The 26,866-nt window shown below is 38.3% G+C and overlaps 1 protein-coding gene and 1 long non-coding RNA gene across 2 annotated transcripts; both read right to left on the bottom strand.

The window, feature by feature from the left end:
• Positions 1-984: 984 nt before the first annotated feature.
• On the bottom strand, positions 985-1,599 carry LOC126804284 (peroxidase 44-like; the record flags this gene model as incomplete). The annotated part of the gene is made up of 1 exon (XM_050531959.1): positions 985-1,599. A coding segment is annotated over one exon (612 nt), but the record flags the coding sequence as incomplete, so codon positions are not given.
• A 12,242-nt stretch (positions 1,600-13,841) lies between these two features.
• On the bottom strand, positions 13,842-14,624 carry LOC126789072 (uncharacterized). Its single transcript, XR_007671476.1, has 3 exons — positions 14,375-14,624; positions 14,063-14,197; positions 13,842-13,964 (listed from the first exon to the last, which is right to left on the bottom strand). It is a non-coding gene; the product is annotated as an uncharacterized LOC126789072 (long non-coding RNA).
• Between the last annotated feature and the right edge of the window lie 12,242 nt (positions 14,625-26,866).

The raw sequence follows: 26,866 nt of genomic DNA, 5'->3' as shown, positions 1-26,866 counted from the left end.
GACATGATTGCCACTGGTTCTCAATCCACGTCTTTCCTATATATCACATGCATTTACAATAATATATTCAAGATATTTGCAAATTATTTCGTAAGTCACCACATTCAAACTCTTTGAAGACATGAATCACATAATAACTATGTGTCTAGATTATTAATTTATTATCAAAACAATATAAATCAATAAAGTTGAATGAACTATTCCATTACGGAAATAAATTTACCAACCACCCTAATTTGCTCACCATGGTGCCCACCCTTCCATATAAATGACATGCATGTGTCCTTTTTCTAACTATATCTAACTATGGTTAGCAACTAAGCAATATTAATTAATAATCAAAGGTGTTATGTTCTTTGCTAAATGTTAGACTTGATTGTATATTTTTTTAATTTATTTCATACATGTCTAATATTTATGTCCAATACATGCATTCTTCCTCGACCAAAGCCTTGACCGAATGACTTGGAGCCAAAACATAATTATATATGTAGCTACATGAACATATTGTACCCGGTACCAATAAATCGTATAACCAACAACTTGGTTGAGTTGATTTTGTTATAAACCCGAGTTCAAAAATGAAAGCACGTAATTGTATAATTAATCATGGACAAGCATTAGAATTGAAAATTAAAACACTTTAGTTCTCACTCAATTAGATTTTTGAAAACTAAAGAGAGAATCTATAAGAAAGGAAGGGTGAAGATTACACGATGAGAGAGAGAAATTGGTGAAGGGGAGAGAAGATGAGTTTCAAGAGAAGGGCTGGTGTACGTCTAACAAGATAATGGGAGGGCTTAATTTCTTGAAATGAAAAATGTATAAAAAGAGCTGTGAATCGTTGAAAATAGAACTAGAAAAAAATTATTTATATTTATTGATAATATCAACTATGGTTAGATATAGTTTTAAAAAGTACACATGACATTATTTGGGATTGTGGAAATCATATTTACTTCCAACTATTACAACGTCATTAATTGATTAATTAAAAACTCTACAATTTTTCCTGATTTCACCGGCATTTCCATCCTGAAGGCTTCCCATCTTTAACATAGCAGTTGCGAAACTCTGGCTGAATCTGCCACCATTTGATGCAAACCCAGAAACAATACCAGCTGTGGACTTATCCAAACTTAGCTCCTGGTCAATCTGCATCACACCTCTCTTCAAATTAACCTGGTTGTAATATTCATTATCAAAGGCAAATGATGTCTTCTGGTCCAAAAATGCAGTAGGATCATTAGGTCCCGCGCACATGTTTTTCAACTTGGTAACCAAAGCTGGATCCATTGAAGGATCGGGAGAGCCTGTCCCTTGGAAGTTGGAGAGCCTATCGTCAAAAAAGCTACAGTGCGCAACACCAACGGTGTGTGCACCCAAAAGAGTCACCATATCGTTCAGAGTCATTCCTTTGGCTGTGAAGGCCTGCAATGCCTGAGACACAGAGAAGGACGGACCGGGCAAGTTGACCTCGTTGGGATTTGATACTACGCCGTCACGCTGTCCGGTGGGTGATTTGTAGCTCGGGCCTTCGGCTAAAACCACTGCATCTCTAGTGGCGAGGGTTATGATATCAGCACAAGAGACTGTTGACGGACATGTGTTGGTTGAATCACTTAAGTATGATTATGTGTATTTATGGGTGAAACTACCTACTCCCAAGTATAGGATGTCAAGTTTTAGTAAGGGAAAGTGTAGAGTATCGTACCCAAGGGATTGGGGGAAACTCAACTCTAACTAGATTTTCGCAAGAAAAACTAGAAAAACATGCATTCTAACTTTTTACAAGTTCACAACCTTAGCCCTTTGGAAGCTAAGAATCATGGAGATGGTATTAACAAGTGGTAGTGAATCGACTTGGTTGATTTTAGAATTAAGCTAAGTAAACTAATTCTTGCACTAAAACAACAAAGAACGGTGAATGTAGAGATAGAATCAAAAGAGGAGTAGAGACTTAGGCATTGCAACTAGCCTTACTCATGCACAAATGTAACTCAAGATTAATGCATAACATGTTTGACAAACTTCCCCCTAGTGCTTTGGTGAAGCTACCAAGAAACCAACTAATCATGTAATTTAACAAAGTCTTTTGGAGCCAAATTAAATCACAAAACCTTAGTCCCAATTATATTACCTTATAATACAAGTGGGCTGTGTACCACAAGCATAACACTCCCTTAGAGTAATTACACTCATGGAACAAGCATTAAGTTCATGGTAAGAAATTCAAGCAACTTAGTATTTCCCGTAAGAAACACTAAGCCACCACCTAAAGGCTACCCATGCTCACGGATTCAAGAAGTTGTCAAGTTCAAGTTTCGATTCATTAATTACCTAAACATGTTTCTAGGTGACAAAACTAGTAACACATTTAGTAAGCATTTTAAGTGTAGAAGCCCATAGATTCAACATGCATCAACATCAATTAAAAGTAAAATGAATTCATTAGCACATGAGTTTGGCTAGGGCTAGCCTAGCCTCAAATCCAACTACTCACAACCCATTAAATACAACACCCTTGAAAATGAAATACATCAAAAGAGAAGTAGAGTAAAGAGAGAAGAGATTACCAAGGGTTTGGTACAAATAATACCAAACCGTATCTCTAAAGGTTTACTACCCACAAAGATGTAATAAGAAAGAAAATGCTTCTAAGTATGGTATTAATGGGTTCTAACAAAAGAAGAACTCCATGAACACCATACTTTATCCACACAATCTAGGAACAAAGAACAAGGGTTGAGAAAGAGTATGAGTAGAGGATAAAGAGAGTGAAGTGACCCAAATCTATGAAACAAGTTTGTGATTGATCAAGGGTGTAAAGGATCTTTAGTTTTTGGTGAAAACTCAAGACACTTTACACTTTTCTTTGCACAACTTGATATCTATGACTTAGGCCTAAGAAAACTATGTTAAAACTATGGAAAATATGAAGTTTTGATGGAGTTTTAGTGTGGTGAAGGAGAATGCACGAATTTGTGAAGAATGAGGGTATTTAAAGGCCTTAAGGTCACAAATGAATGGTGGAGATGTAATGGGATGAATGGTTAGATATGGTGGACAAATGTAGAAGCACAAATTGTGGATCTTGTTCTTGAAATGGTCCCCTTCATTTGTCTTCTTCTATTTTAAATTTAAATCCCCAATTCATGGAGCACAAATTGAGGATCTTGTTCTTGAAATTGTCTCCTTTATTTGTCTTCTTCTATTTTGAATTTAAATTGTAAATTAAAATTTACAATTCATAATTCACCAATATGCTTCATTGACTTATTGACTTTAACTACCACCATTTCCAGCAACCACCTTCTCATCGCCGGAGTTTAACCGGCATTTTCCGGCGTTGACTTTTCTTTTCTTATGAAATCTCCACATTTGCTCTTTTTGGCTTAAAACTTTCACCCGAATCCATAATGTGCGCTAAATCTACTCTTCTTGACGTGTTTCCGATCATTTGCACATTTTCCTAGCATGAGTAGGAAACGTAAAAAGAAATAAATAAATATACAAAAATATAAAGCAAAAGAATAAGAATAAGGCAAACATTACTAGGTTAATATTAACCTAACAAACTACCTCACACTTAGACTTTGTTTGTCCTCAAGCAAATCAAAACTAAACACAACCAAACTAAATGGGTTACTTGCTTCCATCTTGAATTCAACCAATTCCTTTAAAGAACCATGATATCAATTGAGCATGATTAGAAACTAAATTTTCGAAATGCAAGGCTAATAAATGGATTTGGAATGTCATGCTCAAGAAAGTATATATATGCGTATGCCATGTGTGTCATCTTAAAGTCATCCATATATGATTAACTTGGACTACATTTGTCTAACCATCAAACTCACATGGATACACTCATTTTCACTCAAGTGTTTTTGGTTAGTGTTTACACTCAAAAGCAATTCAATGGACACGCTTTCCATATGCTTGTTCTTCAATCTTTTCTCCACATGATCATTACATGAGTTCTCTCGGATCACAAGGTCTTTTATTTTGGTTGTATAGGGCTTAAGGTAGAAGCTTAAGAAATAAAATGAAATATATCACAAATTCTAAGCCTCATAGTAAGCAATTCTCTTGTTGAGATCTCATAATACACTTTCACAACTCTATGTGCTTTGTAAGTTCTTGATTCCACAAACTCAAGTACAACTAGACTACTAAATTATTCTCCTCACTTTTTTTTAGATTTTTTTTTTTTGCAACAAATTTTTTTTTACTAGCACTAATTTTTGGTGACCCTAATCCATATTTGATTTTGATTGATTCTTTTGATATTGTGAACATGTCTAGAGTCACCATTTTTCTTTTTCTTGGCTACACACAAGACTAATCTACCCCACCTCACACTTATTCTTTTGAAATATCTCAAACTCATTTACAAGCACCAAACTAACAATAGGACTCACATTGCTTACCACTTGGCTTAGAGAGGATAGAAAAAAAAATGTTTAAGTTTAAGAATGGTAGACATTTATGGTGGTAAAGAAATGAAAAGGCTAACACAAAACTACATAGGCTCAAATTGGCTTACTAATGGAAAATTTTTAAAGGATAAAACCTATTTGGCTTTGGTGGATACCTAATGCCTTGGTCTTCCCCAATAACAACTCATGCCTTGATAAATGTCTCGAAAGATTTAAAGCAAGTTCTAGATTGCAAGCACAATGAATTGATCGCACAATGAAACAACTAGTGCATTAGAAACTTTTATGCACTCTCATCGGCTCAAAATCTCACATAGGCAAAGATCGTTTCAACAAAAATAGTCCTCATCTTTCACACATGAATGCATTTGAAATGACATAGGCAATATGACTCTAAACATATGTGAGCACAAAATGCCAAATCCTCCTATTAACAAAGCATTGATTTTTAACCGCTAAACATGCTCAAAATCAATCTATCCAAATATGATGATTGTTTTGTTATTGGCACCAAGCAAGTAAACCACAAACAAACTTGTTTTTTCATTTTTCAAAATATCTCAATTTTTATGGATTTTTTTTATAAAGTAAACATAAAAAAATTATAAGGAATGAAATTACTTAGCCTTACACCTCACACTTAATTTACACATTGTCCTCAATGTGCCGTGAACAATAGTGAAATAAATATAAGGTATAAACTATGTATATTATTTACCACATGCTAGTCAATACAAACTAACCAACACAATTGCCTAGCAAGCACCTCACACTTAAACTTTGGATAATCCTTTCAATAAAAGCTAAATCTTTTGTGTTTCATTCATTGGTCAAGTATGAAATGACTATCCAAACTCTCATTGCCATAATTTATTAACATGGAAACACAAACACAACTAATCATGCTTAGAAAAATGAGAGTAAAGGATAAGAAAACGCAAACTCTTTGAAGATCTCATATAGCTCCATAGTGCCAATTGTGGATGGTGAAAACCCACAAAGCTCGTTGGTCCTTGCAATCCCTTAGCTCCATCTTATTATGCTAACCCTTGGAGTCCGCCAAGACGGGTTTAAGTTTAAGGACATTAACAAGGTCCATAATGCTTGCTCAAATGGTGAGAGGGTCCTCGAAGTACTTCACCTCCGCATAAGTATCTTTTGGTGCACCCTCTAGGTAAGGCTTTACTCGATGACCATTAACCTTAAAGGTAGATCCATCTCTTAAGTTCTTCAATGTGACCGCCCCATGACTAAATACTTCAACAAGATCAAATGGCCCAATCCACCTTGATCTTAGCTTGCCGGGAAACAACTTTAATTTGGAGTTGAAAAGAAGTACAAGTTTCCCAACCTCCAAGTGCTTGGTTTTGATCCTTTGGTCGTGGAATACCTTAGTTTTCTCTTTATAAATCTTTGCATTTTCATAGGCATCCATCCGAAGCTCCTCTAGCTCACAAAGCTCTAACTTCTGCTCCTCACCACACTTTTCTATGTCAAAATTGAGGGTCTTCAATGCCCAATAAGCCTTATGCTCCAACTCAACCGGTAAATGACAAGCCTTTCCATAAACAAGGCGATATGGAGACATTCCGATAGGTGTTTTGAATGCGGTATGGTAAGCCCATAGAGCATCAGAAAGCTTCATTGCCCAATCTTTTCTAGTTGTACACACCACCTTTTCAAGGATGCTCTTTATCTCCCGGTTAGATATTTCAACTTGGCCATTTGTTTGGGGGTGGTATGGTGTCGAGACTTTGTGCTTAACCCCATATTTCTTCAATAAGGCCGCAAATGACTTGTTCATAAAATGGGAGCCTCCATCACTAATTATTGCTCTAGGTGTGCCAAATCTTGTGAAGATGTGCTCTTTAAGGAACTTGAGCACGACCTTGTGGTCATTTACCTTGGTGGCCACGGCCTCAACCCATTTGCTTACATAATCAACTCCCACAAGGATATAGAGATAGCCATATGAACTTGGGAAGGGTCCCATAAAGTCTATGCCCCATACATCAAATATCTCCACTTCAAGCATATAGTTCAAAGGCATTTGGTCTCTTGAGAAAATATTGCCTACCCTTTGACAACGATCACAAGAGCTCACATAAGAATGTGCATCTTTAAATAATGACGGCCACCAAAACCCAGAATTAAGTACTTTTTGGGCCGTTTTCTTTCCTCCATGGTGACCGCCACAAGCTTGATCGTGGCAAAAAGATAAGACACTTTGTATTTCTTCCTCCGGAATGCATCTCCTCACCAATTGATCCTTGCATTGCTTGAATAAGTATGGATCATCCCAAAAGTAGTGCCTTGCTTCTTTAATGAGTCTCCTTCTTGAATGGAAATCAAATGTCTTAGGAAAGCATTTCCCCCCACTTGCCAAGAAGTTAACCAAATGTGCAAACCATGGTAGCTTCTTCTCAACAATGGAAAACAACCTCTCATCCAGAAATGATTCATCCAAAGGCACCCCATTATCTTCACTTTGATGAGTAAGTCGAGAGAGATGATCCGCTACCAAGTTAACCTTGCCGGGCTTGTCGACAATTTCAATGTCAAACTCTTGAAGAAGTAAAATCCACCTCAAAAGTCTTGGCTTGGCATCACTCTTAGACAATAAATACTTGAGTGCGGAATGATCCGTGTGGATAATGACTTTAGACCCCAAGAGATAGCTTCGGAACTTTTCTAAGGCAAATACCACCGCCAATAACTCTTTCTCGGTGGTAGTATAGTTTACTTGGGCATCATTCAAGGTCTTGCTTGCATAGTAGATGGCATGTAAGAGTTTCTCCTTGCGTTGTCCCAACACTGCTCCCAAGGCATAATCACTTGCATCACACATAATTTCAAATGGGAGAGTCCAATCCGGTGAGCAAATAATAGGAGCATTGGTAAGCAACTCCTTTATCCTCTCAAATGCCTTCAAACATGCTTCATCAAATATAAATTGAGTCTCCTTGGCCAATAGATCACAAAGAGGCTTCACTATCTTGGAGAAATCTTTTATAAACCTTCGGTAAAAACCGGCATGCCCAAGAAAGCTTCTTACACCTTTTACATTCACGGGAGGGGGCAACTTCTCAATGATTTCAACCTTAGCTTTATCTACTTCAATCCCCTTCGATGATATTTTGTAGCCAAGAACAATCCCTTCTTGCACCATGAGCTGACATTTCTCCCAATTAAGCACTAGATTCGTCTCTTCACACCTCTTAAGGACAAGGGAGAGATGATCAAGACATTTTTCAAATGAGTTCCCATACACAGAAAAGTCATCCATGAAGACTTCTACAAACTCAAGCAACTCGGCAAGAATGGCCATGACACACCGTTGGAAGGTGGTGGGTGCATTACATAATCCGAAAGGCATTCTTCGGTAAGCAAAAGTTCCATATGGGCATGTGAAAGTTGTCTTCTCTTGATCTTCGGGGGCAATTGGGACTTGATTATATCCACTATAGCCATCAAGGAAACAATAGAATGCTTGTCCCGCAAGCCTTTCCAACATTTGATCAATGAAAGGGAGTGGAAAGTGATCCTTCCTTGTTGCAGCATTCAACTTGCGGTAGTCGACACAAACCCTCCATGTGTTTGCAATTCTTTGTGGAACCCTTGTCATTCCTCCTTGCAATTCACCCTTGTCATTCTTCACTACCGTCATTCCTCCTTTCTTAGGCACCACTTGTATTGGAGACACCCATTTGGAATCGGAGATAGAATAGATGATTCCATTATCAAGGAGCTTAATAATCTCATTCTTCACCACCTCTAACATGTTGGGGTTCAATCTTCTTTGAGCTTCCCTTCTTGATTTTGCTTCATCCTCCATGTAAATATGGTGCATGCAAAGAGTGGGACTCAACCCCTTTATGTCACTAATCTTCCATCCAAAAGCACCCTTATGCCTCCGAAGAATATCAAGAAGTAAAGTCTCTTGTTCATGTGACAAGCTTGAAGAGATAATGAGGGGCAAGGTGCGGGAATCATCAATATAAACATACTTCAAAATGTGCGGGAAGAGGCTTCAATTCAATAGGGGCCGAACTCAAAACCGAAGGATTAACATTCATTGAGAGATAATTGATAGTGGCATGCCCCTCACAAGTCTCATCTCTTGAATAGTAACCATCCTCTTTTGTGGGAAAAGGCAAAGCAAGATAAGTGTCAAGGTGATCCCCGGCTTCCAAAGTTTCATCCTCACAAAAATCCAACCCAAAGTGTGCTAGTGCCTACTCAAATGCATCATTTGTTGAAGTCTCATGAAAAGTGTGCTCCACCAAGTCATCAATCTTGTCTTCCACTTCAATAGAGTAAACTTTTTGCAACCTCATGGGCTTCTTTAATTCATCAAAGATCTTGAACCCAATTGTGGTGTCATACACGGTCATGGTGAGCAAACCCAATTTCACATCAATCTTTGTCCCTGCTGTGGCCATAAAAGCTCTACCAAAGATAATAGAGAGATCATCTTGGTAAACATCCTCCATGTCAAGAATAACGAAATCGGCCGGTATGACCAACTCGTCAACTTGCACTAACACATCTTCCACAACTCCTCTTGGATACCTCACACTTCTATCGGCTAGTTGGAGAGAAATTTGTATAGGCTTGATGTCGCTCAACCCAAGATCTTTGTAGACACCATATGGCATCAAATTTATGGTAGCCCCCAAATCCATGAGTGCCTTCTCAAATGGTCTCTCACCAATCTTGCAAGGAATAGTAAAAGAACCCGGATCTTTGAGCTTGGGCGGTAACCTCCTTTGAAGCACGGCACTAATTCTCTCATTCAAACACACCTTGTCATCATTCTTCAATGTACTCTTATACCGCTTGTGAGTGCACAAGTCCTTGAGAAATTTAGCATAAGTAGGAATGGTCTTGATTGCATCAAGAAGAGGAATATTGACCTCTACCTTCTTGAACACATCAAAACACTCCATGGACTTCTTCTCTTTCTTACTTAAAGCCTTGTCTTGGTATACCGCTTGTGGAAAGGGAAGTGGCGCTTCTTCTTGCATTTCTTCCACACTAGACTTAGATCCACTTGCTCCCATATTGTCATTCTTGGTGTTGGGCTTGCCTTGGCTCTTCAAATACTCCTCACTATACCCCAAGATCACTCCATCATGTCCCAAAGTATCCTCCATGCCTTTGTTCTTCTTTTGAAACCCGGGAGGCACTCTTGACACTTTAGGATTCAACAAAGGTTCCGTTGGTGCATCCACCTCCTTATCGTCATCATTAGGAGCAACCTTATTGTCATATACCTTCCCCCTTCTCAAAGTTCTTATGGCCTTGGCTTGGTTGATTCGTGGATTCTTCTCGGTCATGGAAGACAATTCTCCTTGCTTCCTTTCTCTCATGTCATTAGCCAATTGCCCCATTTGCGCTTCAAGCTTATGCAATCCTTGAGTAGTGGAGGCCACATCATTTCGAACACTTTGAATAAGCTCATTTTGATTTGCCAAAACCTTGGCAAGCATCTCTTCAAGGCTTGATTTAGGAGCATCCACTTGAGGAGGATGTGGCACTTGAGTATTAGGAGCTTGAAAAGGAGGTCTTGCTTGATAAGGTGGCTTAGGATAAGTATTGCCACCATAACCTCCATTAGTCGCACCTTTGTTTCCTTGAAAGCTTTGGCTCCCACTAGCACCTCCATATTTGCCACTCCCTTGATTGTTGCAATTCATGCCTTGGTTCCCACCCCATGAGAAATTAGGGTGGTTTCTCCATCCGGGATTGTAAGTGTTGGAATAAGGGTCATTCTTCGGTCTTGAATATGCCATTTGCTTACATTCTTCAATGATCTCGGGAAAACAATCTCCATGAGGGCAAGATAGAGTGTCATGATTCACTCCTTCACAAATTAAACACACTTGTGGCCCTTGAACCTCATTAACCTTCTCACGGCCTCCTTGCTTTCCTTGCTTCAAAAGCATATCAAACTTCTTATTAAGACTTTCTTCTAACCTCTTAAACTCTTGATGCACATCCAAGCTTGATGCCTTGACTTCATATATGCCACCGGTTTTCGGTTGAGTTGCTTCCCTTAGAGATAAATGTGAAGAAGAAAGCTTGCGAACTTGCGGGTTATTATCCCACAATTGAGACCGCTCCGCAAGCTTCTCTAATACTCGATGGGCTTCATCCGCCACTAAGTCCATGAAATCACCATTGCTTGCATTATCAACCTTCCTTCGAGTCTCCGATGTCAAGCCTTGATAAAATAGGCTCATAAGCATATCTTGAGATTGGCCATGATTAGGGCAACCAAGCTCAAGATCCTTGAATCTCTCCCACGTCTCATGAAAGAGCTCATCTTGCTCCTCCTTAAAGGTCATCAACTCGGTTCTTCTTGCATTAGCCTTTTGAGGAGGGAAGTGCTTCATAATAAACTTCTTTTGCATATCTTCCCATGAACCAATACTATTGGATGGGAGCTTGTTCAACCACATCTTCGCCTTTTCCTTCAAGGAGCAAGGAAACAACCGGAGCTTGAGCGCTTCTTCCGTCATGCCATTGAGTTTGACATTTGCGCATGCATCCTCAAACTCACTTAAGTGGTGATAAGGATCATTGTTCGGTAACCCATAGAATGTTGGCAAGGTTTGAAGAAAACTAGGCTTGATCTCAAAAGATGATGCACATGGAGGAAGCACTATGCATCTTGAGTGTGTAGAAATTGTAGGCAAGGCACAATCTCGGATAGGCCTTTGCTCTCTCAACTCATCCCTTGGTTCACCATCCGCCATGACTATCTTGTATATTCTTGGACCAAGATTAGGATTCAATTTCCGTGCCTCTTTGTCAAGATTGAACAACCTCTCAAAGGTGGCTAGGTCATTAACCACTAGTTCCGGACTTTCCACATTCTCACTTGAATCACTTGAATCTTCCCCAAACAAACTAGTAGATGCAGAAGCCTTGAACTTTTGTCCAATCCCAATGGGAGTCTCTTGATCGGTGGGCTCTAGAATCGTTTGTAAACCTTTTTCACTCTTAGGAGATAAGGACATGAACACCTAAGGAACAAATTAAAGATCAAGTAAGTAAATAGCAATAAAACAACATGCAAAATATATACAAGAAATTAAAATTGCAACAATAATTATTTAGATTTTTTTTGTTTTTTTTAAAGAATTTACCAAGGTACTTGTAAACAATTTCTAGAAAATTAGAAACCAATCAAAACTTGTAGTGAGAAAAACAAAAAGGATAAGGATTTTCCAAGTTGGCGTAATTCCAACTCAAGTGTAACGAAATTGGCGTAATTCCAATCCAAGTTTGGCGTAGTTCCAAACAAAGTGCGTTTTGGCGTAGTTCCAAAGTAGTTTGGCGTAGTTCCAAACAATGCACTAATTAGCTTAACATTCTTCTTTTCGGTAACTCTTTTCGAATTATGACCAGGTAAGCGTAGGCGCGGCTTTGGTAGGTGAGACCACTTAGTACACGGCACAACGCCCGGGATAAAATCCCTATCCACTTACCTAGACATCATAATCCTACTAAGGTGCGCCTATTTGGAAGAGCGATAAACAAATACGTTACAAAAAAAAATCCAAATCCGATTCACTTAGTAAAATAGAAGAGGAATTCCATCTAGTGGCGAGGGTTATGATATCAGCACAAGAGACTGTTGACGGACATGTGTTGGTTGAATCACTTAAGTATGATTATGTGTATTTATGGGTGAAACTACCTACTCCCAAGTATAGGATGTCAAGTTTTAGTAAGGGAAAGTGTAGAGTATCGTACCCAAGGGATTGGGGGAAACTCAACTCTAACTAGATTTTCGCAAGAAAAACTAGAAAAACATGCATTCTAACATTTTACAAGTTCACAACCTTAGCCCTTTGGAAGCTAAGAATCATGGAGATGGTATTAACAAGTGGTAGTGAATCGACTTGGTTGATTTTAGAATTAAGCTAAGTAAACTAATTCTTGCACTAAAACAACAAAGAAAGGTAAATGTAGAGATCGAATCAAAAGAGGAGTAGAGACTTAGGCATTGCAACTAGCCTTACTCATGCACAAATGTAACTCAAGATTAATGCATAACATGTTTGACAAACTTCCCCCTAGTGTTTTGGTGAAGCTACCAAGAAACCAGCTAATCATGTAATTTAACAAAGTCTTTTGGAGCCAAATTAAATCACAAAACCTTAGTCCCAATTATATTACCTTATAATACAAGTGGGCTATGTACCACAAGCATAACACTCCCTTAGAGTAATTACACTCATGGAACAAGCATTAAGTTCATGGTAAGAAATTCAAGCAACTTAGTATTTCCCGTAAGAAACACTAAGCCACCACCTAAAGGCTACCCATGCTCACGGATTCAAGAAGTTGTCAAGTTCAAGTTCCGATTCATTAATTACCTAAACATGTTTCTAGGTGACAAAACTAGTAACACATTTAGTAAGCATTTTAAGTGTAGAAGCCCATAGATTCAACATGCATCAACATCAATTAAAAGTAAAATGAATTCATTAGCACATGAGTTTGGCTAGGGCTAGCCTAGCCTCAAATCCAACTACTCACAACCCATTAAATACAACACCCTTGAAAATGAAATACATCAAAAGAGAAGTAGAGTAAAGAGAGAAGAGATTACCAAGGGTTTGGTACAAATCATACCAAACCGTACCTCTAAAGGTTTACTACCCACAAAGATGTAATAAGAAAGAAAATGCTTCTAAGTATGGTATTAATGGGTTCTAACAAAAGAAGAACTCCATGAACACCATACTTTATCCACACAATCTAGGAACAAAGAACAAGGGTTGAGAAAGAGTATGAGTAGAGGATAAAGAGAGTGAAGTGACCCAAATCTATGAAACAAGTTTGTGATTGATCAAGGGTGTAAAGGATCTTTAGTTTTTGGTGAAAACTCAAGACACTTTACACTTTTCTTTGCACAACTTGATATCTATGACTTAAGCCTAAGAAAACTATGTTAAAACTATGGAAAATGTGAAGTTTTGATGGAGTTTTAGTGTAGTGAAGGAGAATGCACGAATTTGTGAAGAATGAGGGTATTTAAAGGCCTTAAGGTCACAAATGAATGGTGGAGATGTAATGGGATGAATGGTTAGATATGGTGGACAAATGTAGAAGCACAAATTGTGGATCTTGTTCTTGAAATGGTCCCCTTCATTTGTCATCTTCTATTTTAAATTTAAATCCCCAATTCATGGAGCACAAATTGAGGATCTTGTTCTTGAAATTGTCTCCTTCATTTGTCTTCTTCTATTTTGAATTTAAATTGTAAATTAAAATTTACAATTCATAATTCACCAATATGCTTCATTGACTTATTGACTTTAACCACCACCATTTCCAGCAACCACCTTCTCATCGCCGGAGTTTAACCGGCATTTTCCGGCGTTGACTTTTCGTTTCTTATGAAATCTCCACATTTGCTCTTTTTGGCTTGAAACTTTCACCCGAATCCATAATGTGCGCTAAATCCACTCTTCTTGACGTGTTTCCGATCATTTGCACATTTTCCTAGCATGAGTAGGAAACGTAAAAAGAAATAAATAAATATACAAAAATATAAAGCAAAAGAATAAGAATAAGGCAAACATTACTAGGTTAATATTAACCTAACAACATGCAGCTTCAAGTGCTTTCTTTGCTTCATCGATGACCTCAAACCCTCTTACAGTCAAGTTTGGCCCTGCGGATTTCTCTGACGCCTTTTTCTTGGTGGAGTCGATAAGGATGGAAGCATCGCAACCCTAGAACAGACAAACAAGTCGGTTGATTATTAGATATAAAAAGAACGTATAAATTTCATTTAAATCTTAATTGGCTGATGGAACTAGTGTACGCACGTAGAAATTAAACGTAAGATCAATGTCACTTTACAGATACAGAAGCAAATAAAGTAAATGAGAAGTGTATGGAGCTCTTACTCTCACAAAGCAATCGTGGAAATGCATGCGAAGCAAAGCAGCTGTTATAGATCGATCAGTAGAGAACTTTTTCTGGACGACTTGTTGTATAATTTGTTCTGCTTTCGGGCAGGTAGTACTGTAGAAATCAACCGTAAGTCAGCCACTACTAGAGGAAGAAGAAAGAGAAGGCTCAGGCATGAGGTTTCTGTCCTCATCATTCTCTTCTCAATTAGGGGCTGAATATCAACTAGAGGAGTGGAGTATATATGTGGGATGGTGACTGGTGAGTACGTGGTTTATATTGATGAGCGAACTTGAAGGATATGAGTTTTAGAGTCTGGGAGGTGATTTATATATAGTGAAGGAGGAGTAGGAGCACAGAGAAAATAGGATAAATAGCTGGAGGCTCACAATAGTCAAAGGGTCGAGGGTAGGCATGCACGTCGTTTTTGAAGAATCGTTTTCGAAGGCGCGTTGAATTATGCTTGTGCGTTCAAAGATCGAACGAAGTGATAATTTTCCGCGCGAGAACAAACAAATATGACGAGGCTTAACGATATGAGATAATGGTGTTCTAGACTTCTAGTGGACACAAAACTTTAAAAAAAATGTGGGTGTAGGCGTGTAGGCCTTGGCTAAGTCGCATATATAGTAACCGAAGTAGAAGAAAAAAAAGTAAATATACATAAAATTTTATGCATGCATTGTATCACGTTCAATTCTGGCAACTACCCAAATAACCAGAAGAGTCCACAGACGTCCCTTAAAAAAGAAAAGAGGGCATCGTCATACATGATTAAAATATCGGTACTTTGACATGTTTGTAAATATAAACTCTTAGTTGTCATTAAAGTAATAATTTAATAGTCGAAATTAATGCCAACATGGTCAAGTATAAAAACTATGAGTATGGAATAACTTTTGAAAAAAGAGAAGATAAAAAAATTAAACTGAATTATCGAAATTTTAATCACCAAACGAATGAAAATAGTAAAATTAAATTAAAGGTAATTGTTGTAAGTAGCATCGGTCTCTCTTATAACCCTTTGTAAGTGTAAAGTCGTGAGTTTGATTCATAACAAATAAAAAAGTTGTATTTGAGTTTATTTTTTTTAGTAACGTGACTACACTCCTCAATGACATAAGTCTTGTAGTGATCGATCAAATGTAGGAAAATCAATATGAAAATAAATCACCCGCTAAGACTTAGAAAAAAAATTATCCAACACTAAGGAAAACCTAAACAAATTCTATGCTAATACAGCAAAGCGTGGAACAATGGAACACATTGAGTTCCCAACTAATTTAATTAAGAGAGCAATTATGGACAAACCGGAGAGACTCCTCTTTGACAAAGCTAGTGTACATATGAGGCTAATAATTAATTTACGTAGAACCTAAGTAGCACGGACACGGCACCAGAGTCATGTATTGCGTGTCCGACACGGACGGATACAGACACGCTCGAACACGGCTCAGACACGTGAATTGGTCATTGGACACGATCGTGTTCTTAAAGGGACACGCGATTTAGCTACTCCGACGTCTAGCTTTCCAGAGATCGAAGCAAAACGAAGCCGAATCCGAATCCGATCAAAATGAAGCAACAAATCAATCATATGCTATAATTAACAAACAACATGCATCAAATTCAAATCACTTCTACAATTCCTATCAAAACGAAGATACCTTTCTAATCAAAATGAGCCGACATCAAGAACGGATTGAACGTTGGAACCAAAGCCGTAGACTAAGCTTATGATGGCGGCGGCCGATCGAACAACGAGATTAAAATCACAATTGACCTCAGTCTCGGCCTTCTATGGCGGCGACGATAGGAAAGTAGGATGACGATCTGCAGATGCTGAAGATTTGCAACGTCAGGCTTGGAAGAAGGTGAATTAACATGGTTGGGTATGGTGGTGATAGGGATGAAAGCTTTCCGATCGGCCGGAGTGATGATATCAACGTTTCTATCCCAGAGAAGCAGTGGAGGCCAGTGGGATTGTGGGAAATAAATTGGGTTAGAAAGAATCATGTGCGTGAAGTTATATGTTAGTAACGGTGTGTATTAATACCTTGTTTTAATCTCAATCATACAAGATAATTAAAAGGAGATCTAATGGCTCTGCTTATTCTTCCTCAACTTGGCTAAAAAACAATTAGATAAGTATATATATAATATATATTAAAAATTAATATTTAATTTAACATGTCCATTACGTATCCGTGTCTAATTTTTTTTTACCGTATCCGCGTATTATATTGTATCAAATACGGACACGTATCCGTGCTACTTAGATCAGCGCATACACTTGATACACGTGTTCATTTATCTTGTTTGCCACTTTAGTGAGAAAACATACCTGGTATTGACAATGTGTCTGCTCCTGTGACTGTGGCTAGCGTTATCTAACCATGGTTGGTCAGCAAGAGTTTTCCGCTGATTACAAACGCAAATACAAAAGTAATGAGGTCGAAGGACTAAATGAGGAGATATCGAAGATCCAAACAATGGAAATTTTGACGGAATATTGAGAAATATCAGATATTGAAAAAAAAAATTGATAAAGATTCATGGGAAGTCATTATATATAAAAGCATTTGTACAATATTAGTAAGTTTCTCTCAATATAGATAGCCGGGAAGTGTGAGATTTATATACCCAATCAAGATTCAATCCCCCATGGGTGAACCTTTTTCCACATTTTTAGTGTAAATTGGCATATTAGGCTCAAAGTATGCACTGGGACCACTAGAAAATTCGAGAATTTCACCACAAAATCTAATATTTCTTGAAATATCACGATATATATAGAAATTCTCATGCTATAGGAGGATAATATCTGTTAAGGTTGACAAAGTGAAAATTTCGTTGGTATATGGGCGAAATTTTAGATATTGCAATCCTTGGTGAGGTCTTTCTTTCATTAACTATATAACTATACTACTTGAACTATTTTAATATGAATTATAGGCTTTCGTTATAATCATTTTATAGTTTTTTTTGAGATGATAATACATTTTATTGAGATGTGACAACAATTGTTTTTGAAATGCATAATATTAATATTTTAGGAGTACATAAGTAAACAGTTTTCAGTTCGCCTTGACAATGCATATTTGATGACCGTCGCAATGGATATATAACAATTATGACTTTATGAGTGATAAAACTAGTCTTAGCTAGTGACATAAACTTTCTTAGATACCCTCCCGTCGTCATGACTCTTTCCTTTTCGATCGAGTCACCTAAACACAAGGACAAATTAAATGGACCTAGACATACCATTAGATAAATTAACATATCCAATGATTATACTTATCAACTGTAATTAAGGAAGACAGGACAGACAACTATATGATCCGTCGATATTGTATCCCAATTCCTCTAATTTGAAACAGTAACCCAAGAATTTATCATGCATGGAAGGATTATTGATAATGTTAGTCAAAAGCCGTCATAAGTTTTATATGAAACAGGCATGCAAGTATGCAACGCACACCAATATTGAAGAATGTTGAAGAACAACAGGCGAAGTACGTGCTCGAACAAAACCGAAAGAAGGTCATCTTAATAAGAAATCTTGATTCGGCAATTGGTATCCAGATCATTACTCACTATTGAGGTCACACACGCGCCTACGAAATTGCCCTTAATATTGACACATGAAGTATATATTACGGTATATAAATAATCGATATTAGTGTTAACCAGTAACGCACTTTAAGAAAGTACTGTAAACATCTAAATTGTCTAAATATACATAGCTTACGCTTATGTAAATAAGAAAATAAACGTATAAGAGAGCTGAAATTGTGGTACTTACGAGATTTAATCAAGATATTAATATAGCATAATGTAACGGACTAGCCATTTGGCCACCACATTTAGGTCCATGTGGCACTCTATCACCTAGGAATCAGTCTTATTCAGATGGCCTAATCAATTCTTCAGCGTCAAGTCCTTAACTATTTGACAAACTCCATAAACATAACTGAGTCGGCCTGCTTAGACTTCGAAGCGCAACACAAATATGCTCCCCCACACCCTAATTCTGGAGCAAAATCCCACATATGAACTTTAGCAACCAACGATGCCCACGATAGATACTCCCGAAATCGGGACGTGACATCCTTCTCCACCAAATAAGGTGTATGTCCTCGTACATGACATCCCCATGTGGTACGCATATCCCACATATGCCCGTGATGCCTGAGGGACAAAGAGAGGTTCCGTAAAGATCACTCAATAAAACTTCGCGTCAGATCTCTCGTCCGGTCCTCACCCTAGAGGCACCATGCCTACTCGATTCCTCCTCCGGAGACCCCTGTACCGTCAGGGACACAACACTCATGTGAGCGCTTGGCGACACAACGATAGCAATGTCGGAGCAGCTCTGGTACCACTTGTCATAAACCTAGCCATTTGGTCACTACATTGGGTCCATACAGCCCTCTATCACCTTGGAGCAAGCCATATCCAATGGGACAATGCACTGGTTTCGCCATGCCTTAGGCTGGTCAGGGGATCGGCTCCAGACCCTGACTAGTTTGTGTAGGGATGACCTAATCCCTTCTTTAACGTCAAGTCTTTAACTAGCGAGAACCTCCCCAACCATAACTAGGTCGGCTTGTCTAAACTCCAAAAGGCAGCACATATATGCTCTTACACTCCTTGATCCAGGAGCGATCCCACATATGCATTCAGCTCTAGTAACCAACAATGCCCACAATAGACACTCTCGAAAGCGAGATGTGACAATACAGAGAGATATGGTGAGAGCTCTCCTCTCTGCTTTTAGGCGCCGCCAAACCCTAAACATAGGGTTTTGCGCTCGTCACTGCATTTGGCTTCCATTGAGTTTTCTTCCCGTTGAATGCTCATCGAGGTCGAGTTATCCCCAATCTCAATCTATGGGTGGCAACATCTGGTCGATTATGGCCTCTCGCAGGATTGGCTCCAACAACGTCTTGGCCATAAGGTTGGTGGCTCTATTCAGTGTCGTTCCTTCTCTGATTTGGGGATGCAGATCCGAATTTGGGATCTTGGGTCTTCGTGCATTCAAGGGAGATTAGAGTTTCAATCTAGTAGCCGGAATGAAGTGATGGCACAATGTTTCGGCTACCGTGATGGAGGTGCGATATGGGCAACATCTTAAAGGTTACTACATTGAAGGTTGAGGATAAGATGGTGTAGGTCCCCGTGGTCAAGATAGAGGCGGCGGTCAATGCTGGAGAGAAGTTGGCAATTGACATCAAGGCAACATTAGGTGTCAGAGGAAATTTTGTCGCCAAACAATGGGTCTTAAATGATGCAGGCCTAGTTGGTGGACTTTTGGCTTTGATTTGGAGACCTGCTCTTTATTCGGCTAGGGTTTGGGACCTTGGAGGTTAGTAGATGTCACAGCCCCGAAATTTCAAATGATAAAAATTTGAATTCAAAGCCATGAAAACTCTAAAATAATCTCAAATATATTGAAATCATCTTATAATAACAGCGTATCGAAACTGAGTCCACAACACGACTCAGTCGACCTGAATAATACATAACCAGTTTATACCTCAATATTATAACCAATGGAAATGTAAAATTCACTCAATCCTCACCACAAACAAAAGAAAGAAATCTTCAGAGTAAGCCCTCCGAATCTGCTAATCCCCACCTGCAGAACTATCCCCTACACCATTGAATTGGTGCACCGGGATTGTAAACACAAACTCAGTAACCTTTCAGCTCGTATGAGTAAACCAACAGTGTAACATATATTGCATACAAATGAAATATAACAGATAACATGTAAAGACAAACGTACTCATGTGACACTGGGCAACCCATCTGTTACCCAATATCATTTAAAAATATGTGTAATAATGAGACACTGGGCACCCCTTATGTTACTCAAAATCATTTAAAACATGGGTACTCATGAGACCTAGGTACCCATTAGTTACCCCTCATGCAGTACACCGATAGATACTGGACAACCCATATGTTACCCAATATCACTCAAAACATGGGTACTCTGAGATCCAGACAACCCATCTATTACACCTCATGCAGTACACCAACAGGAACTAGGCAACCCATTTGGTTACCCAAAATCATTTAAAACATGGGTACTCATGAGACCCAGGTACCCATCTGTTACCCCTCATGCAGTACACCAACAGACACTGGGCAACCCATCTGTTACCCAATATCACTCAAAAACATGGGTACTCATGAGACCCAGGCAACTCATTTGTTACCCCTCATGCAGTACACCGACAGACAGACTCGAGCTCTAACTGAATCGTAACCGACACCTGACCAAGGCTTGGTTCCGATTACTGCCAACAACGTCCGAAGACCAGAAAACGTTTTAACAAGAGTCAATGTTAAAACCATATACAATATAACAATCCATACATATTATTGTACTATAACCAAGCGACTCTTGCACAACAAAGTTTATAGTCACCCCAATAATCCATTATACCAGAAGGTACGTTATCTCCCTTTTGATCTCACCCGCCACAATTAATCAAGAATATTACCATCTCATAATTTAAATAGAAACCATAACATTATATAATACAACAACCCATATATATGTATCGTATTTACCATTTTCGTACACATACACAACCCACTATATTATATAAATGTCACAGTTCACTCTTTTTAATAATTCAAACATATAAGTCACCGTCAAGGGTAAACTTGTCATACTGAGATTTACTTACATTCACCATAGTTCATAATCACAAAAACCTTTTAAAATCATTTATTAAAAGAGCGTTTCACTTACCCATGAACCGTAGATAATCAAGTTCACGTAATTTAAACCCAAAATATATTTTTAGAATAATTTTTAGGGCTTCTTATAAAAATGTCATATTTGACCCATGAAATGAGGAAAAAGTCACATAAGATGAGAAAATTAGAAAAAGTCCTAATTTTAAAACCATTACAGTGTTGCCCCAAAAGTTTCACAAAAATTACAGCCAATGCCACTGTCTCTTTGTTTTCTCACTATTATGAAATCCACAATTTAAGGCGCAGGGACGACGACGTCGGAGGCGCGAGGACGAGTTCGGAGGTGCGGGTACGAATTCGGAGCTGTGGGGAGGAGGTCGGAGGCGCGGGGAGGAGATCGGAGGCGCGGGGACGAGTTTGATATGGCATAACGAAGGCATATGGGAAATTAACATGAAGTCAACGATTGGAGAAGATGACAAGGGTGCCAAAGTAGATTTTGGGTGCCCAGTTTGAATACTAGTTTCTGATTTCATAGATTTGAGTAACTAGTTTTGTGACTGGAAATGTAGCTGCTGATCTACCTGTCACACTACCAGCCACAATATCAGTCACACTAACTTTGTGTTGTCACAAGTAGTGTGGCAGGTATTGTGACAGGTACTTTGATAGCTAATGTGATAGGCAGTGTGACAGGTAGTATGATAGCTAGTGTGATAAGTAGTGTGACAAGCAGTCTGACTGGTGGTGTTTTGTACGATAACTTAAGTGTCGATATGTGGATCATATTAGTTCAAGATCACATAACAATAAATAAAAGGTTCGTTATTTATAGTATTCTTCTTCTTCTTCTTATTCTTAAAAAAACAGTTGATGATTGCTCGATTACTCGACATCAATATTTAACCCTGTAAGCATCGTAAGTAGTATAAAGCAAGAGGGTATCGTTCACAAACCGGGGATCCATCCAGGGCTTAGGATCACATCAATTAACACGAATTCATAAAGATTTAAATGGTTTTGATATAGGATCGAAAGATAAAAACAGTAAATAAAACCTAAGCTAATATATACATGTGATCAACCAACCAACACATAAGCAATCACCAAAACAAATCATATAAAGCTAACGAAAATCAGATTCTAGTTCTCCTTTAAGAGTCATGCCGAGACACTATCATGAATAACTAAGGTTGGATCATGCAATCTAAGTGCAATCTAAGTTCCAAAGCAGTAACTTATATGCATAGACACTTAACACATTCAATTCATTCCAAGCGGTCTTAATCGAAATCTAACATACTTATCCTACCATGCAACTTCAAAGCCACGCATATTGAATTCATTAAGCATGTCACCTACTTAACCCCCAATCATGCAATTTCGAAAATCACATAGAAAAGATAAACATGTTCATAGCATAAGTCATAAATCCAACAACCTATATATCATGCTACAAGTGTATACATAACATAAAGATATCGAAATCATTCAATAACAAGGCACGGCAGAAACCAAAATCATAGAACTAAAAACCTAAAATCGCAACTTTATATAATTTGAAACAAGTAGCTATTTCATAGACAAAATTGAAACAAGTTTACTCTACACAAATCGCAACTCATCCAAGAACAAGAATAAAACCAAAAACCCGAAATAGACAAAGAGAGAATCATGGTTACACTTTATAAATCAAGCAATCCACAAGTGTAGCCGAGACTTCTATGGATGAAACCTCCTTCACAAGCGTGCTTGAAGGCTATTGATAGGTGGGGAATGATGGAATCGGTTTTAGGATTTCTTGGAATGGTGAAGAATGAATTCGGCAGAGCTATGGCTGTGTTTGTGTATAGGGCTGATGATGATCTGAATGGAGAGGCCGAGCCTCTATATATAGGAGTCTAGGAAGCCTTCTTGCCGTCCCATAAGGAGATAGAAACCAATTGGGAAACTGAAATCCTCTTTGTTATGGATTTGATTTATGTACTCCATATCCAACTTGATGTAGGAAACCAAGTCCAATAGGGAGATCACTTTAAGGGCTGCACGGCAATCTCTTGGTCCAACTAGGAGTAGCTAGGCCGGCCTCCTCTCCTCCTTGTTCAACTCGAATATGATTTCCTTGTTCAACTAGGAATGCAACTCGGCAACTCTTCTTCCTTTCCAAATATGATTTGTCCTTCTTGAAAAGAAATCGTCGATTAAGAAATAGGAAAGAATGAAGATAGGAAAGTAGAGTCCTAGTCGAGTAAGGACTCCTAGCTCAATAAGGATTCCTAACACTTAGCACAATTTCATCATCAAATCATCTCAATTCGAAATAGCTCTCCCTAGAACATACATATGACAAATATAAACCTAAAACAACTAAATAAGAAGTAACAAAGCATAAGAATAGGGCATATATACATTAAGAACGTCACACTTTGTGCTCCTATCAACAACCCCACACTTAGACTTTGCTAGTCCCTTAGCAAACACTATAAAGGGAAATCAAAACATTAAACGAAATCAATATACTAAAGCTAACGACACAACACCTAATGCCTTCACCATTTTGTCTCAGAGATCTTCAAACTCATAGCATCAAGAATAACACTCCATTGAAATAGATAAGATGAATTCAATGGTTAACAAACATGAGATTTCGTTTAACAAGTAAGACATGGCAGAAACAAAGATGAAATTAAGCTCAACATGTTCAAAACAAGTTCAAATTCAACTCACAAAGGATATGCACTCCAAATCTTTTCTCTCAAAAACATGGCATATGCTTAAAAGCTTTTCACACACAAGAGTTATAACACAATGAAATCGAAAACCTCATGAAAGATACCAATCATATGCACAAATGAACCCAAACCATATGCTTACTCATGAAACAAACTCCACAAATCATGGACTACTCATTTTAAGAATCATGCGGATCTTTAGAAAAGGGTAGGCTAGGCTCGGCATGGATATATTTTCAAGGTAAAGGAACCACAAGGGTCATCCTCAAGACTTAGCAGAGCAAAACTTCCACCTTATGTCGCCATACTCCATAAAACAAGGGCCAAATATCATCATGTTGGACCCATTCTTCACTTTAAACATTGTGAAAACGAACAAAGGCTAAAGTATAACATTATTGAGCCTTCAACAAATACATCACAACTCCAAATTCACATAAACACACATGTATGCCGAGATCTTTCATCATACTTTTCATTTTTCTTTTCTTTTCTTGCCGTGTATATATCTTTTTCCTTCTTTCTTTCTCACGGCATCTTTCAATTTTTCTTTCTTTTCATTCTCTTTTCAAGGCATAACATACATACAATAGCATAACCCCACACTTGAATCAAATCATCAAACCATATTAACATCCAAAATTGGCTCTGCCAAGCCTCAACGACAGGGTAGAGATATAACTATACTAAGCAAGGATATAACATGTTGGTAATGAAAGAAAAGGCTTAACGTAGGCTCAAATGGGTTAACACTAAGGTGTCCCAAGCAGGGCTCAAATAGGGATACGGCTTTTTGGCTTAAGTGGTGGAAATCCTAAAAAGATCCAACAATCCTTTTCAAAATCAGAGTATATTATGACATAAAGCTTCGAAAGTTTCACAAAGTAAGTTCTAGCATTCTCTAGTTCATTGCAATTCTATGGCATATGAATTGATCAAAATAGATATAATGAGGTTATAAAGCCAAGAAACGATAGAATAACTCTCCAACGAAAGGCACATATATATGGCTCGAATCTCACTTAGGTTACATGAATTCAAACAAGTAAGGAACATGCTCATTCTGTACCTAAGTTTCAAAATCCTCATCTACTACATGTTCGTACAAAATCTACACATCGATTAACCATCAAATAACAATTAAGTTCACTTCAATATCGTGCTCATCCATCAACCATAAATTCAAAGAGCAACTCATCCTAGACAGTTAAAGGCATACCTAGGACTCAAAACAAAAATAAAACAAGTCAAAATCGAAAATCAGAACCCTAAATGAACTAAAATTCGAAAATCACAACAAAATTTAAACACATAAGCATCAAACAATAGAAATCAACGAATGATGTATACCCCACCCCACACTTAAAACTTACATTGCCCTCAATGTACAATATGATAAGCAACCAAAATTAAAAAGAGATAAGGGATAAGAAAATGCAAACACTCGTTGATGGCTCCTTCATTGGCTTAAGTTTAGAGTCTATAGCATAGACTTCTTCATCTCCATTCACTAAAAGAATACGACATGTTCATCCTCCTCATCATCTGAAGATATGATCATGATGTCGCCATTATCTTCCTCATCTTCACTTGAGTCCGAATCACTGCTCTTATAGCTTGAATCAACTTCTTCCTTCAAACTCGGATCTTCTTCTTCTTCTTCTTCTTCTTCCTCATTGACACGGCTGTAAGACTCCCCCTCTTCAATTGTAAGTTCCTTGCTCTTTTCCTTAGAGCTAGCACGAATCTCCTCTACAAGATCCTTTAACTCCCTATGCGATTTTGCCAATTCCAAAATCGATTGTTGCATTTCATTCATCATCTTGTCTCGGCGGTGCTCCGCTCTTGTGGGTGTAGTCTTAACTCTAGCCGGTCTACCTTTCCTTTTCATGCCAACTAGAGGTTTCAAATAGTCTCGAGTGTTCCCATACTCCCTAGCTTTCCTTCCATCCAACTCCACTCCCTTGAACCGAGAAGTACCACTCACCCTAGAGCATGACGTCGAAACCAAACTATCCCTTCTTTCTCCAAGTACTCCAATATGCATGATCCTATCTCCTACCTCAAGGTTCATGAAGCCTCTTGGTGAAAACGAATCAATATACTCTTGATAATCTCTAAGCAAACCTTGGTAGAAAGTACTAGTCAATGCATGTTGGTTCATGTCATGGTCTAATGGTGCTACTACTTCTTGAAATCTCTTTAAGTACTTGTGGTAGGGCTCATCATCTTCTTGTCTGCATGCTTGAATCATTTCTCTCATCCTTGCTCTTCTTTCCGTGAGCAAGAATTCCTTGAGGAATGCTTCTTTTAGCTCATCCCATGATCGGATGGAATTCTCTGGAATAGAGTGCAACCATTCTCTTGCTTTATCAACTAGAGTGAAGGGAAACACCTCAAGATACAATAACTCCAAGTCTCCACATTCCATGGACTGAATGACTTGTTGCACCTTCGACTCAAAAAGAAATATATGGACATCAGCCTTCTCAATCTTAAACCCTCTAAAGATCGGCATGGTCTTCAGAATTTTGTATGTGACCTCCATACGATTATGATTATGCCTAGGAGCCGGCAACACAATGCACCTAGGATGAAACGCAGGGCTGTCCCTCTCTGGAAACATGTTGTCTTTACGAAACGCAAACACCTCCATTGCACACTTGAAAATCTTCTTGTGAATTGAGTGAACCGAATGTGGTAGTCTTCCTCTTTTCTGAACTCGTGTGTGGTTGGAAAAAGAATGAACAATTATGTTGAACCCGTGCTCTATATATAGAGAAATCTCAATCCTTTTCCATGAGGTAGAAAGAAACCTACAAGGACATGGAAAACTTCTCACACTCCCACTTGGAATCCAAGTCCGAATGGGACTTCTCCATTGAGGACACACGGCATGGCTTCTCCTACTTCAACTAGGAGCACTTCTCACAGCAACTTCCTTCTCCTAACCCACCTAGGAATCCATCTCTCCCTCTACATTGCAAAATCCCAATCCGGATGGGAATCTCCTTCTTGATGACACACGCATGCTTT

The sequence above is a fragment of the Argentina anserina genome, chromosome 1 (assembly GCF_933775445.1).
Source record: "Argentina anserina chromosome 1, drPotAnse1.1, whole genome shotgun sequence".
NCBI classification, from domain to species: Eukaryota; Viridiplantae; Streptophyta; class Magnoliopsida; order Rosales; family Rosaceae; genus Argentina; species Argentina anserina.
This window is presented reverse-complemented; position numbering and strand designations above follow the sequence as displayed.